Source organism: Phalacrocorax carbo, chromosome 2 (genome assembly GCF_963921805.1).
Source record: "Phalacrocorax carbo chromosome 2, bPhaCar2.1, whole genome shotgun sequence".
Taxonomy (NCBI): Eukaryota; Metazoa; Chordata; class Aves; order Suliformes; family Phalacrocoracidae; genus Phalacrocorax; species Phalacrocorax carbo.
Genome location: NC_087514.1, coordinates 96,637,211 through 96,651,004, shown reverse-complemented (window position 1 = coordinate 96,651,004; position 13,794 = coordinate 96,637,211). Strand labels below are relative to the sequence as shown.

Sequence of the window (13,794 nt, the reverse complement as noted above, 5' to 3'; positions counted from 1 at the left end):
TAAGAGAATCCTTGTTTCATAACAAAAAAAATTGCTGGGTTTTCTTATTCAGTTCTGTGAGCAAGAGCTGTTAGAGCTTCAGAATTGTCTTTCATTGTAGGGAATTAGGTTTTTGTGTTGATCTTCACCCCAGCTATGATATAATCCCTAGAAATAGAGGTTTTAAACAACTATTAATATCGTTGCTGCTTTTCAAATTGAAATTAATTTGAAATGTATTTTCTTGTTCTTTGAAACAGATTGCAAGATAAATACAGACTATCAGATGGACATGTTTTGTAAATTCTGTGCTATAAACTGTTACATGTTAAAAATTTAGTTCTGATAAGGAATCAAAGTCACTGTCGAGTTATCTGAAGCTGTATTTTGCTCTATTGCAGTCTCTGAAGAAGCTAAATCATGCCAATGTAATAAAATTGAAAGAAGTTATACGGGAAAATGACCACCTTTACTTTGTATTCGAATATATGAAGGAAAATCTCTATCAGTTAATGAAGGACAGGTATGTCTCTTTCACAGAACACATAGTGTGCTGTCATGCGTTATGTAATGTTCTCATGCTATCTTGAAGAACACATTGGAATTTCTGGGTTTGGCTCTTCTTGCAGCCCCACTGATGGAAACAGGAGTTGCTGCACCTGCTTATCTGAGGGTAGAATTCTGCATTGCTCTGCATTACAATATTGGATATTGTAAATGCTTTTGGAAATAAGAGTTTGTTCAGTTGTTAACACAATAGTTTGCATGTCTTTGGTGTGTAGAGCCGTGAGAGAAATTCCAAATACCTCTTTTTTTTCTTTATTAGCCTTCACTTTAATGTATGAAGGATTGGATAAACTGTTCATTCTGCTTTTGGTCATGGATTTGGCTTAGGGTGGGGATGGTCATCTGCGTGTACATGCATGCATGCTCCTAAGGCAGACCTACATATGGACTATGATGTTGCAATCTTGGGCAAACAGTTCAAGCCTGCAAGGTGGACTTTGAAACAGGACCTGCCTTTTGAATAACATTTTTCTTTGCTGAATTCTTTTGCCTTTGACATGTGTTTCCTTTGGACACTGTCATGCACCTTTATCTCCTAACATGCAAAGCTCTTAGGTTCGCATTCCAAGACAGAGATTAGCACAATTTTTCCCTATAGCTGAGAAGCACTGCTCTCAATCAGGGTTCCTTTAAGGGTACCACTGGGTAACACACCTACCACAGTGCTATGCTGTGCGGTCTCTTCCTTGCTACGTTACTGTGTGTTCCATGTTCATCTGGTCAAGCACACTACTGGCCAACCAGCTGCTACAGTGAGATAGGATTATGAACCTGTCTGCAGGGAAGTCCCTCTGCAGCACTTCAAGTGAGTGAAATTAAGGCTGGCAGCAAGTGAGTTTTGAGATGAGCCAGTTGCATATGTCTTACTTTGTGTGCAAGGCTTGACGGGTCTGTTTTCATCTGTTCATGATGTGTTGTGCAAAATGAAGAAATACGTATGTTCTGAAAATACATTATTTTTTTAATTATGTGAAGTTGTTCATCTGTTCCTTCACAGAAACAAGTTGTTCCCCGAGTCGGTCATCAGAAACATGATGTATCAAATATTACAAGGGCTAGCTTTTATCCATAAACACGGTAGGTTTCATACTAGAATTTAGCTATGTAGCACTTTTTTTAGAAAATAAGATAATGCACAGTAATAACATGAATCAAAATAACTATTAATATCTCTAATACAAATTATTCTTATCTGCTTCGAGTACGGTGCATTTTTAAACCATAGCTGAAGTTACACCTTGTTCTTCTGTAATGAGATATTCCTTTCTTTTTGAAAGCATTGGATATTTGTCATACACTGTTCAGTACTTTTTTCCACCTTAGTTACAAGACAAATAAACAAACTAAAGACACCTGTATGCTGTGCTACACTATGCATTTCTGTTTCCTCAAGAATATCTGTGTAAGGAGCATTGATACTTTACAGGTGGCAGTTTCTGCTGTCTTGAGATATTACAACTAATACGATACCCTACATCTAAAAAAATATTAAAATAACTTGTTCACTAAGAAATTCAAACAGTCTCCTTATGAAATACAATCTGGAATAAGTATAGTAAGAGAGAGGACTTTTCTAGCAATTATAAGTACAGTATAAATAAGAGATGCTGTGTGTTCACAACAACAAAAAGTTTCACAGCATTTACAAAACTTTTAATTCTCATGTTTAATATCTATCTGTAAACTGCATTCTGAAATACTGGCATTAAGCTCCTTTGCATTTAAAAAAGTAGTAATTTACTCTTTTGCTCAACTCCTATTTTGTACTTGTCCTTCCCAACACAATCCCTAAAAATTTCCAAAGGCAATAAAATATTAGCTGAAAATGAAATAAGAAACAGTGTTCCCAGTGATCGCTGGCTTTTAGGTACCCTGGCAAAGGGCTGTTGGTGAATTCAATAAATTATTAGTTCTGTTCAGTATTATCAAATACCCAGAAATTGCCATTTTATGTCTTTCTGATCAAGATCATATACTTTTCTCTAATTATCAGCATCATCTTTTCCTTCCTCATTTCTACATGAAATTAATGAGAAAATCAGAATTTAAGAAAAAGTGCCATTTTGAAGTTACAATATTAATATTTTGTTTTGACCTTAAGTGTTTGGGAATGACGGGTATGATAAATTTGAACATTTACATTTCACTAATAATTTCAGCCAATTTCTTACAGTGGTTGTCCACTTCTGCATGCAGAGATGGAATGCTTTATTGTAGCAAAGGCCTTTCAGTCCTTTCTATTTATTTTTATATTTATATTTATATTATAACAAATTGTGTATACCAATTAAACAGCAGAATTGATTGGCTTAGCGACTTAACCACTGTCCAGGTGTATAGGTGCTCAAGCCAACAGTAATCATATTAAAGAAACTTTATGTGCCTGCATTACTAATATTAGCATTCCTGAGCAGAATTTTGCTATCTTCTCTATGTCTGTGTCTGCAGATTGTTGTCACAATGGTAAATAAACTAGTTAAAAATTGTTCAAGGAATTTTATAAATCAAGTAAGTATGTCAGATGCTCAAATTTCCATTATCCAAAACTGACAAAGCAGTTGTAGTTTTTGCAAAAGACTTCATTCTGAAATGGGATTGTTGTTTGATATTGCTGCAATAGCCAATTAATTTTCCTTAGTGTGTTAGTGACACACTTTACATTTGTTACTTTAAGAACACTTGGTGTAATAATCACCGGAGGGAAAATATGTGCGCTGCATGGGGGGAGGGTTACCATTCATTTATTTGTAATTAAAAAAAAAAAAAAAAAAAAAAGCTATATTCTTCCAAAACATCTTGAAGTAAATTTTTGTTTACTCTGTTAGAGGTTGCTGTTTAAGAAGTGATGACACAATAATTCAATATTCTTTTCTCTCTGGTCTTCTGTAGGGTTTTTTCATAGAGATATGAAGCCTGAAAACCTTCTCTGTATTGGACCAGAACTTGTGAAAATAGCAGATTTTGGTTTGGCTAGAGAACTAAGATCTCAGCCACCTTATACAGATTATGTTTCTACCAGGTGGTATGTATGTTAAGAAATTAATACTTTATCTTAACTGATTACCTTTCTTTTACCATTTTAATTTAAAATTTATAATTTTAAATTATCCTTACAGGTACCGAGCTCCTGAAGTTTTGCTAAGATCATCTATTTATAGCTCACCTATTGATATGTGGGCAGTTGGCAGCATAATGGCTGAGTTGTACACACTAAGGCCTCTTTTCCCAGGCACAAGTGAAGTAGATGAAATCTTCAAAATTTGCCAAGTATTAGGGACTCCGAAGAAGGTAAGACTTTTAGAAAAAATCACACAGTAGTATTTTAAACAAAAAATAAATTTAAATGAAATTATTATAAAACTTTGAATGTTATCTCTGTTTCAGAACATACACATGAATTATTGTTTTGTTTTTATTTGTATTGTATTTCTTTTAAGCTGACATTAAGGCATGTAATGCTAGTCTTTTGTTGTATATTAGCATCCGTTGTGTTTCATAACATTTCATAAATAAAAACGTAGCCTTGCTCTCCCCTGATGAAAGCCAGATAAAATAATTTAATTTAGGTTTTTTTAAAACTATGTGTATTGGAAAGAGAATCAGACGTCTCCCAGGATTTCATTTTGCCACAGCCAGTTTGCTTTTCTTTCCTCAAAGTATAATCCTTCAAGGCTGGTACCCAGAATTTGGACCTTATAGAAGTTGTGATAAATAAGACAAATTATGCTTTTCTTATTTTGAAAGCATGAAGGAAACTGATCTCAAATGCAGATCTCTCATAAAATATTATTAGTAATAAAAATAATGGAGGAAAAATGTGCAGTATTTTAGAGAGGAAACAATTATTTTCAATTATTTTCTGGAAGGACTAAATACTAAAAATTACAAAGAAGGTTTGGGTAGTGCATATAAAAATATATGCAATTATATTTACTTCAGTTAAAAAGTTGTTTTAGCAAATGGATACATGAACATGCAAGAAAATAATAAGTTTACCTTCAAAATTTTGAATAAACAAAAAAAAGACTGTATGATATAAATATTTGTTGGAGAACAAGAGATGGCAGATGCTTATCAGTACTTTATAGGCACAAACAGAATTTTGTTAAATGAGTGACTGAACACAGTCTCTAGATCTGGAAAACCCAAGGGTGGGAGAGAAAAACATTTTGATTGGTGTTCTACTGATATAAAATAAAGCATAATTCTTGTCCGGTAAAGGAGCTGTTTTCAACAGAGAAGTGAGGAACAGAAAACTTAAACAGAAATATATTAAGCTTAGTTAGGAACATGCAGAGCTTGAAGTGGTGGGAAGACATCCAAGAGAATATATTGTGAAAGAGGTGCAAACTCATGACAGAGCAGGGAACAAAATGTCAGAGGTGGAGAGTTACAGATGACACGTCGTAGAAGTAAAAATTGAGGTCAGAGGACTAAATGAAACTTGCTATGATGTGTAAAACAGTGCTTGATATGACAATTATGCATCAGAAGTAATGCATATGAGCAGTATTTTAAGACTTGAGTTTTCAAACATGGATATTAAGTTTCTTAAGCAGCTCACAAGTCTAGGATAGTAAGAAGAACATTTTGATGTATATTAAGAATATCTGTGAAAGAGCAACATACTAGCTTCTGGAACACTTTCAATGTATAGCATAAACAAGTTCTGGAAGTGCAGAGAGATCAGAGAGAGATTTTCACTGTATGTAGTAGTAGAGGAGTGCTGAGGTGTCTGCTGTGGCTTTTCTCTAACCTTATAATGAGCTGAAGAGAAGGAAATCATGACTGTTTACACTCTCTTATTCCCTGACTACCAAGCTGATTGCTTGAGAAATCTGGGAGCATTACCAGCTGAGTATTTCAGAGAAAACTGTAGCCTCATCTAAAGACCCTATGGGTTGAGAGACTGTAAATCAGCCCTCTAGGATCAGGAAGCTGTGATTAGTTCCATTGTGCCCCTGTCCTCTGCTGGGCAGACTTGGGAATTTTATCTCCTTATGACAATGCTAAGGCATTCTTCAGGGAGATCACCGTGTAAGACTACTTAAATATTATGATAGGAATTATCACAACAGATGATGCATGTCTTGAAAGTGAAGTACTGTTCTGCATTCTGAAAAACATCAGCAGTTATTTTAATAGTCTGGCTTTGCAGATAGTTTTACAAATAGTATTTTTTGCAGATATATATTTTTGTTTGTTACATTATCCTGCAATAAAGAATTACAGGAATTATGCCCGGAAGCTATTTTCATTCCAATTTACCTTCCTTTGGCTAAGTCCTTAATACCATACTAATGACTTCTGTGAGTTTGGGGTTTTTAAATAGTGACAGGCAACTATGTTGCTTTATTTTATAAATGAAGTTGCTTTATTTATAAAATGTTCCTTTATTTATTAAATAAATAAAGCAATAAGTTGCACCATTCGAGTACTGGCGTGATGGTGCACTAAGAGTATGCCAATTCAGTGAAAAAACTGATGACAGTGTGAAAAGGAGAGATTAATGAAATGCATTTTCATTAGTTGAAGGTTGGCAATGGCACTTTAAGTAATTCCAAATTCATTTTTTTATAAATAAAAATGTATTTTTCACTTTTGCACTTGTACTGTTTTCACCCTATCCTTGTAGTTCACCAGTTCAACACTCAGCCCTTGATACTTTGTTCTAATTCATTCCTTTATCACTACCTCTGGCAGACAGAATTTCACTGACTCCAGTAAAGGAGGGAGATGGCGTAGAGGAGGAAAGAGCCTACCTCCATTAATTTAAATGAACAAATTATTCCTGAGGTGTGGAAGAGGAAGTCACAGGAAGTCTTGAGACTTACTTTAACCAGGCTGGGTTTATAATTATATTTGAGTTCTTTGATTATCATAGACTCTGTTAACAGAGCTAAAACTGTAAGTTGTTGATGTACATAAAAAGACTGAGTAATGGCTAACATGGTATCTTAACACCAAATTCTATGAAATCAATCCAGTGTACTACTGTAGCAGTGTAACAAGCTTTGTGGATAGAGGAGAAGCACTAATATCATACATTGTCTTCAGTAAGGCTTCCGACAGTGTCCCTCATAACATTCTCATTAGCATATTTATATAACAAACCACGTAAGTGCATACCTGTTTTGAAAGCCTTATTTAGAGAGTAAGCTTTAGGTGTTCACATTCAAAATGAAAGACAGATTGTACTAAAGGCCTTCTGATGGAATAGATCTTACTACTTAAGTTGGTAGACAGCAGACTGGGACAGGTTGAGTAGAGAGAAGTTGAGTCAAGATTAGAATTCAGAGTTTCTTATAAAATTAGAGAGGTAGCTTTTAAAAAAAATCCCTTTAGTAGTGTGTGGAGCGCTGTACTTAAGCAAGAATAATCAGCCGCATAAATATCTGCGGATAACTAACACATCTGTAGAAGAGGATGTAGGAGCTATATAGTGCTTTGTATGTCAACAGTATTTTTTTGCCACAAAGACATACACCATACGAGTGTGTAGAGAAAGGAGTATTGTCCACAGACATATGAACTAATCTTTCTGTTCCACTTGCTGTGTTATATCCATTTATAAGTTTTGCCTTTCAGGAGAGAAAAATCAGAGTCCAGAGAAGAAGAGAAACTTAAAAAGCCTAGACCCAGGAATTTAATTGTTTACATTTCTTTAGCCTATAGAAAGGAAGACTGGAAGAAAATAGAAATAATACGCATTCTAATGTATAAAAAGTCTGTTCAAGAGAGAAGGAGGAAATAGTCTTTCTTGGTATCCATGGATGACAGCACATTTGGCAACGGTCCTGTATTGTCAAAAGAGAAACCTACATTTTTCTAATCTTGAGGAGGATTAAGCTCTAGAATAGACTCTTTATAGTGGCTGTGGAGTGCCAGAAACTGCAAGCTTTTTGAGACTAATGCCTGTCAGGAAGGGACAAGGGCATGGACTAGATGATCTCTTGAGGTCTTTGAAATTCCTGTGATTCTGTATTCAAACAATGCAATTATGAAGCAACTAAGGACTTCAGGGTTTACTTTTGGGAAGTTAAGCACTCAAAACCAAATTCATCTAGTGGTCATGGCTTTTTTTTTTTCTGTTGCAATAGTGTCTAGTTGTAATTTGTTCATGGACTATCTTAATAGTGGAATCAGTGGTACATTGTATAGGCTGTATCATGCTTACACAACCATGGTATGCTCGGTGGAAGGGCCTCACCTCTATTTCCATAAAGAAGGTATGTTGAAATCAGCTGTTTGAGCTCATTTCTGTAGTAAATGGGATGCTTGGTACTACTCCTGGTACTGCTGTACTCTCTCCTCCTTCATATAGAATATGTCCAAGTGTGGTATCCACAGTGACAGTTCCACCTTTACCTACAGGAGAGCTTGAGGAGGACTACCACCGGAGACTGATGCTGCAGTTCGCTGGTGGTGTAACAATTGTAATGGAAAATAGGGATGCCTGTTTTCCACTATATAGGAAGGAGCTTTGCAGAACAAGCATGACTCAAGCTGCATAAGATTAAATTTTATCTAATATCTCAAAGGTATATAGTCTTGGTTCTTTTTTGGTACTCATTTTTCTTTCCTTTGGAACAGAGTGACTGGCCAGAAGGATACCACCTTGCTTCTGCCATGAATTTCCGTTTCCCACAATGTGTCCCTATAAGCCTAAAAACTCTGATCCCAAATGCAAGCAATGAAGCAATACAGCTTATGAGTGATATGCTGAACTGGAATCCAAAGAAGAGACCTACAGCCAGTCAGGTCTGAGCACCCAAATTAAGTATAAGACTAAATTTTCTTGCATTGTTTAAAAAATTGTAGGCTGTCATAATACTGATGGCAAGAGAAACATCTCATTTTGAACATTTTGGTGGGAATGAGTCTGAGTAGTCAGGAGAGAAAGTTCTAAATCTGGCTCAGCAGACATTGTAAACTCTTCATTTATTTCTGCAGTGTTGTCTTCTATATTGGCATGTTCTAAAACGTCTTCTGTACAGGATAGAGAAAGATCTGAGCTGCAAGTTTCCTGAATTGTCACTATAAGTCAATTCTGCCACCACCTTTTTCCTCCCCCATCTGTATGAAGAGAGATATTGGAAATTAAGCTTTGGTTTTTGTGAAGCTGCAGATGGAATGCAGTATGGAAGGACTAAGGATTATTTTTACTTGGAGATGTGACCTGTACCAAGTGCTAAGGAAAGAACTTTGTGAAGAACATACCAATAGGTCACAAAGGTCACAGTTTTTTTCAAAGTTAATTTTAAAAACCATATTTCAAGTACCAAAGATGGTTACATTCTACTGATTTTTTTTTTTTGACTATTCATACCCAATGCAATCCTATTTAGAAGGTATAAAGACGGAGTACAGTTGGGAAAGAAAAAACACATATTGCAAGTTATCCTAGGTGGCTGTAAGTGATTCAGAAGTGGTTAAGCAGATGGTACCAAGTAGAGCAACCATTTCTCTCCACTTTATAAAGCGTGTATATTTTTACAGTCACTGAGATCTAACTGTAGTCTAGTGCTATATATCTCTACACAGAATGCTGCATGGTGCTTTATGAAAGCAAATAACCAGCTTTTGTCCAAGTGAGTTGCCAAGGAAGCAGCTGCAGCAGTTGTGTAATCCACAATCAAAAGGGAGACTTTAATGCACATACATGGAAATGTGTACAAAGACAGCAATTCTCAAGTGCAGCTGAGGCAAAATATCTCTTTGAGAACTAACAAAGAGTAGGATCCTACCCAGAAGGAGTAGCAGAGTGTGATACAGGAGGAGCTGTGTTAGTAAGGTATGTCTGTGCTGTGCGTCTAGCAGCAGACATGAAAAGGTCAGAGAAAAAGAATGAAATACACATCTGCCTGAAGACAGACACTGTAGTTTCCTGATAAATACCATGGAGGCACAGCAAGCACAGTGAATGTACTTCAAAGCAAAACAAAAACAGGGAGAGCTGGTGATAAGAAAATGAAGGTGAAACTTTGTTACCATCGTCTAATTGTAAAACCAATGCATTAATATTAAGTGGGGAATCATCACATTTCCGGGGAGTTTTTGGTTTTTTAAATTTAAAAAAATAAAAAAAGCTGTTCATAGAGTTGCCAAAACATAGTGAGCAGTGGAAACATAATAAAGCATGTGGTAAAGGTAGTGGAGACTACCTGTTATAAGACTGAAATTTGTTACTGTATGAGTATAGAATAGTGTTGAATGTAAAATGCACCTCAGAACAAAACAACTGTACAAAACCTGGAAATAAAGGAGGGAAAGAGCAAGCATGACTGCTGTAACATGTACAGGTGATCCATCTTACTGAATTACATGATGGGAAGAGTTTTAAATACACAACTGACAGTTATCAATGCGCACTGTTTACATATGATATCCTTATGCATCCATCTTGCATTTGTGCTGTAGAGCTTGCTCGAAGGCTTCAGAAACCTGCTTAGATCTTTGATGAGGTTACCAAAGTCAACTTTTTGAAGTAAAATTAGCGTATCTTGTTCTCCAGGCTTTGAAGCACCCTTACTTTCAAGTTGGCCAAGTTTTAGGACCTCCTCCACAGTACCTGGAGAAGCAGACTCCTATTAAACCAGTTCAGCCAACAGAGCCAAAGCCAGCTTTACCTAAACTGGAAGCTGTATCCAAGCCAGAAGCTGTATCTAAGCCAGAAGCTATATCTAAGCCAGAACCTCTGTCTTCACCTGATGTACCTGACAAAACACAGCCACAGCCCCTGTCAAAGGTTAACCACCAGCCTCTCCAGCAAATTCAGTTGCCTCAGAATACAGCTAACCAGCAAGTACCAAAACAGCAGCAGCCACAGGCACAGCCGTTTTTTCCAACTATCATTAAAAACTCCTCCCCAGTAAGTTGTCTTCAACAAATGCTTAGGTGGTTTTATTAAAAGTTCATACTATATTCAACCAGTGGATCCCTTGAAAATTGGCATACTTTTTATTAGAGGAACTACAGATAGATTATTAGGGACTAATCAATGTTGTAAATGGCTACTTACTGGAATTCTACAGCAAATCAGAAGAACAGATTGCTTGTAACAATGAGTGTTCACTTATAATAGCCTTTACTGATGTGCTTATGCAGTAATGTAGTTACAACAACTATTGTTTATTGACCCTTGAGAAACAAATTCACAAAAAAGTGTACAGTAGAGGAGTGGAAAGTGAGAACTTCACTTGCCACAAGCAGGAAAATACCTGAGAAAGCTCAGTCTTGTTTATGACAGTAGTTCCGTGACTATCACCTGTTGGCTACTAGTAGATAGCTGCAAAGTGAGCAATGCTTGTAATCACATAGAACTCAACCCTTCAACTCCTAAGCTTGTAAGATTTTTAGCAACATAAATATTTAACTTTTTGCTTTCCACTTATACCCACTGAACTTAAATATAAGGCATGTTAAAAGTAACAGGTATTCAGAAAATACTGGAAAGCAAATTGCAGTCAGATGAAAGGACAGCTTTAAAATCTAATAATTTCTTTGGAAGAGAATGTTATGGGAAGTCATGACTAACTTCTGTTATTTGCTGTATTTACTTTGGAGCCTTGGCAATTGGCATTAATAGACCCTGAGTGTGATTGCTGTGAGTGTTCTGCACTACTGTGCCTGACTTCTTGACAGTTCATCTACTGCTGTCGAGAGCATGGGTTCAGCAAGATACCAGAAGTAGAGAGAGGCTGAGCACTGAACTGGGTCTGCAAATAGAACATTAACTTCACTACTTCAGGTAGATTTGAGCAATTTAAGGAAGACGGTCAAAAAAAGAGCTACATTGAAAATACCTGCCAGCATTATTGTTGTGTTTTGTGCTTAAGATCATTCTAATATTGTGACCAAAATAGGTACAACACAATGGGAAAAATTCCCTCAAAGTTCTTCAGTGGTAGTCAGGAAGTGAACTAGTTACAAAATATAAACCGTTAGAATTGAATTGAAGCTTTTTTTTTCCTATTTAAAATAGAAACAAGCAGCTAGTGGCTCTCAGAATGGTGCAGGTCCTAAAAGCTGTAGAAGACGATGGGGTCAGACATTGGTAAAAGCTGTGGATAGCTGGGATGACTTGGATGACACCGAATTTGGGATGTCATGTTCAAAGAAGCCTAGCATTGCACTGTTAAAAGAAAAGAAAAACAAAGAATGTCTTTTTAGGTAAGTCCTATAATTATAAAATGAGTATTTTTTTAGTAAACAGTTTCCAGCAGACTTATACATTGATTAATACAAATCTGCTAAAATTTAAGTCACCAAATGTCTGCAGGAATGCAAAGAGCTGTATGAGCAGACCAGCTTTGGGTGTGGTGTTGATATAGCACCAGTAATATCCAAACTGAATTAAATTTATTTTCAGGCACTGTATGGTTTAGGTGTTTGTCATGTTATGAAGAAACTGTGTTTTACTAAAATCAGATATACTAACTTCATTTCCTTTCCCAGTTACGTTAGGGAAAGTTCTGCTACAGTTATCTACATTTGCTTTTATTCAGTAGTGTTGGATGCACTTTTTTTTCTTTGAAGTCCCAGGTCAAACTCTCATGAGGTATGAGATTTGGCTGTTACTTTCTGTGAGAATAAGTTCTTCTGATGAAGGCAGGATAAGAGAAGAGCACAGTACTCTTCAAGCTAGGGTCAGCCTGTGGTATTCTGAACTGGAGTTGTTGGTCGCATTGTTTGAACATTTTGATTTTTCAGCGTGCCAGAACCAAAAGCGTCATGCTATATCCAGCCAGGAGGGGAAAATAAGGTTCTGATGACAAATGATTCTGGAAGATCAAATTCATCAGCAAAACAGTACTATCTAAGACAATCAAGATATCTACCTGGTAAGGGTAAAAGTCAATACATATGGAAAATACAAGCTGTGAACAATCTATGTACAATGCTTTTAAACTTCAGGCTTCACGCTGGGTAATTTCACTTTGCATAACCAGCCTAAATTTTCAAGTTTTGAACTGAATACATTCTGGGAAAGGTGTATCATCACAGCTGATGCAGGAGGTCCTCGCTTTGTGAACACGGAAGGGAACTCAACACTACTTGTATACCATAAAAGTTCACAGGCCCTCTTATGACCAGTAACATATAGAACCCTCAGTAATACGAATCCAAGATCTCTTGGATTCCTAGGAATATATCCTGATTGACCATGAGCAAGTGGATCTGAGGAGTAAAGAAACTACCTATATATATAGTGCATAGTTCCCAGTTTTGCAGTATCAGGAGGTTTGGGTGTTTTTTCACCTTAAAGTTCTGATAAGCACAGTTAGTGTTCTTGGTAGGAAGTGTTTAGAAATGTCAGCCACTTGCACTGGTAGGATTTCACCCACTCGCTTCCCTTCCCAAGGCAGTTATCCTCCTTAAAAATAAATAGATAGCTTAGTCTAAATCTGGGTGGTTTTACCAGGAAAATAACATGAAATTATGTAATTGCTAGGAATAAGAATGGGAGAAAGAAAAGGGAATGTTTCTTTCAGTTAGTATTCTGAATATATTCTATAATAAAATGATTGCTTTGGTGTCTCACTTAGAATCTTCTCTTTATTGCCATGATGGTTTGCACAATTACAGTATGTGTATTGTGACTTCTACTGTAATCCGCATATGAGAATTCAGGTGGCTCATAGACGAGTTCCTGATTGTGATGCTTTGTTACAATGTATCACTAATTTCTCAGGAATACATTAGGCTTGTGTTGACTTCTGAGTATTAAATCATTCTTGAATGTTAAATAGGATGCCCAGAGACTCAAGAGTTTAAGTTCAAAAAGAAAAAAAAGGCGGGGGGAGGGTTCCCTCTCTAAAGGTTACACAAATGGAAAGTTCATCTGTATTCCTTATCTTTTTGAATCTTTTTTTTTTTCCTACTGTCTCTCTGATTTTAGTGGAGTTTTCAGTGAGAAAGGCACAGATGTAAAAAATAATACCAACTTTTAAGAGAATAATAGCTCCAATCATACTTGTTATTTATCTGTATTACTTTAGTTCTGTTACCACCAGATCTGGAAGCTGCTTTCATGCTGTGTAATCCCATTAACTCTTGTAATGCTCGTAACATGCTGAAGTAACAAGAACCTCTTTGTCCTACTTTTAAACTTATCCCTTGAAGAAATAGTTTATTTTCAGCCCTGAGAACCCTAGATTTTTATAGATATTTTTAATTTGTGTTAATTGTTTGAAGGTCAAAAATACAAAAAACAAGACTATGGTTGTATAGAAACCAAGTAACTGT

General features: G+C 36.1%; 1 protein-coding gene across 4 annotated transcripts in view; it reads left to right on the top strand.

Annotated features, from left to right (window-relative positions):
• The window catches only part of MAK (male germ cell associated kinase), a 32,027-nt gene that overhangs the window by 8,170 nt on the left and 10,063 nt on the right, over positions 1-13,794 (top strand). For all 4 annotated transcript variants that reach the window (XM_064443583.1, XM_064443584.1, XM_064443582.1 and 1 more), the window contains exons 4-11: positions 381-502; positions 1,544-1,623; positions 3,436-3,568; positions 3,663-3,834; positions 8,140-8,307; positions 10,061-10,417; positions 11,531-11,718; positions 12,259-12,389. In XM_064443583.1, coding sequence (XP_064299653.1) covers positions 381-502; positions 1,544-1,623; positions 3,436-3,568; positions 3,663-3,834; positions 8,140-8,307; positions 10,061-10,417; positions 11,531-11,718; positions 12,259-12,389 — 1,351 coding nt within the window. The remainder of the gene's footprint in view (positions 1-380; positions 503-1,543; positions 1,624-3,435; positions 3,569-3,662; positions 3,835-8,139; positions 8,308-10,060; positions 10,418-11,530; positions 11,719-12,258; positions 12,390-13,794) is intronic.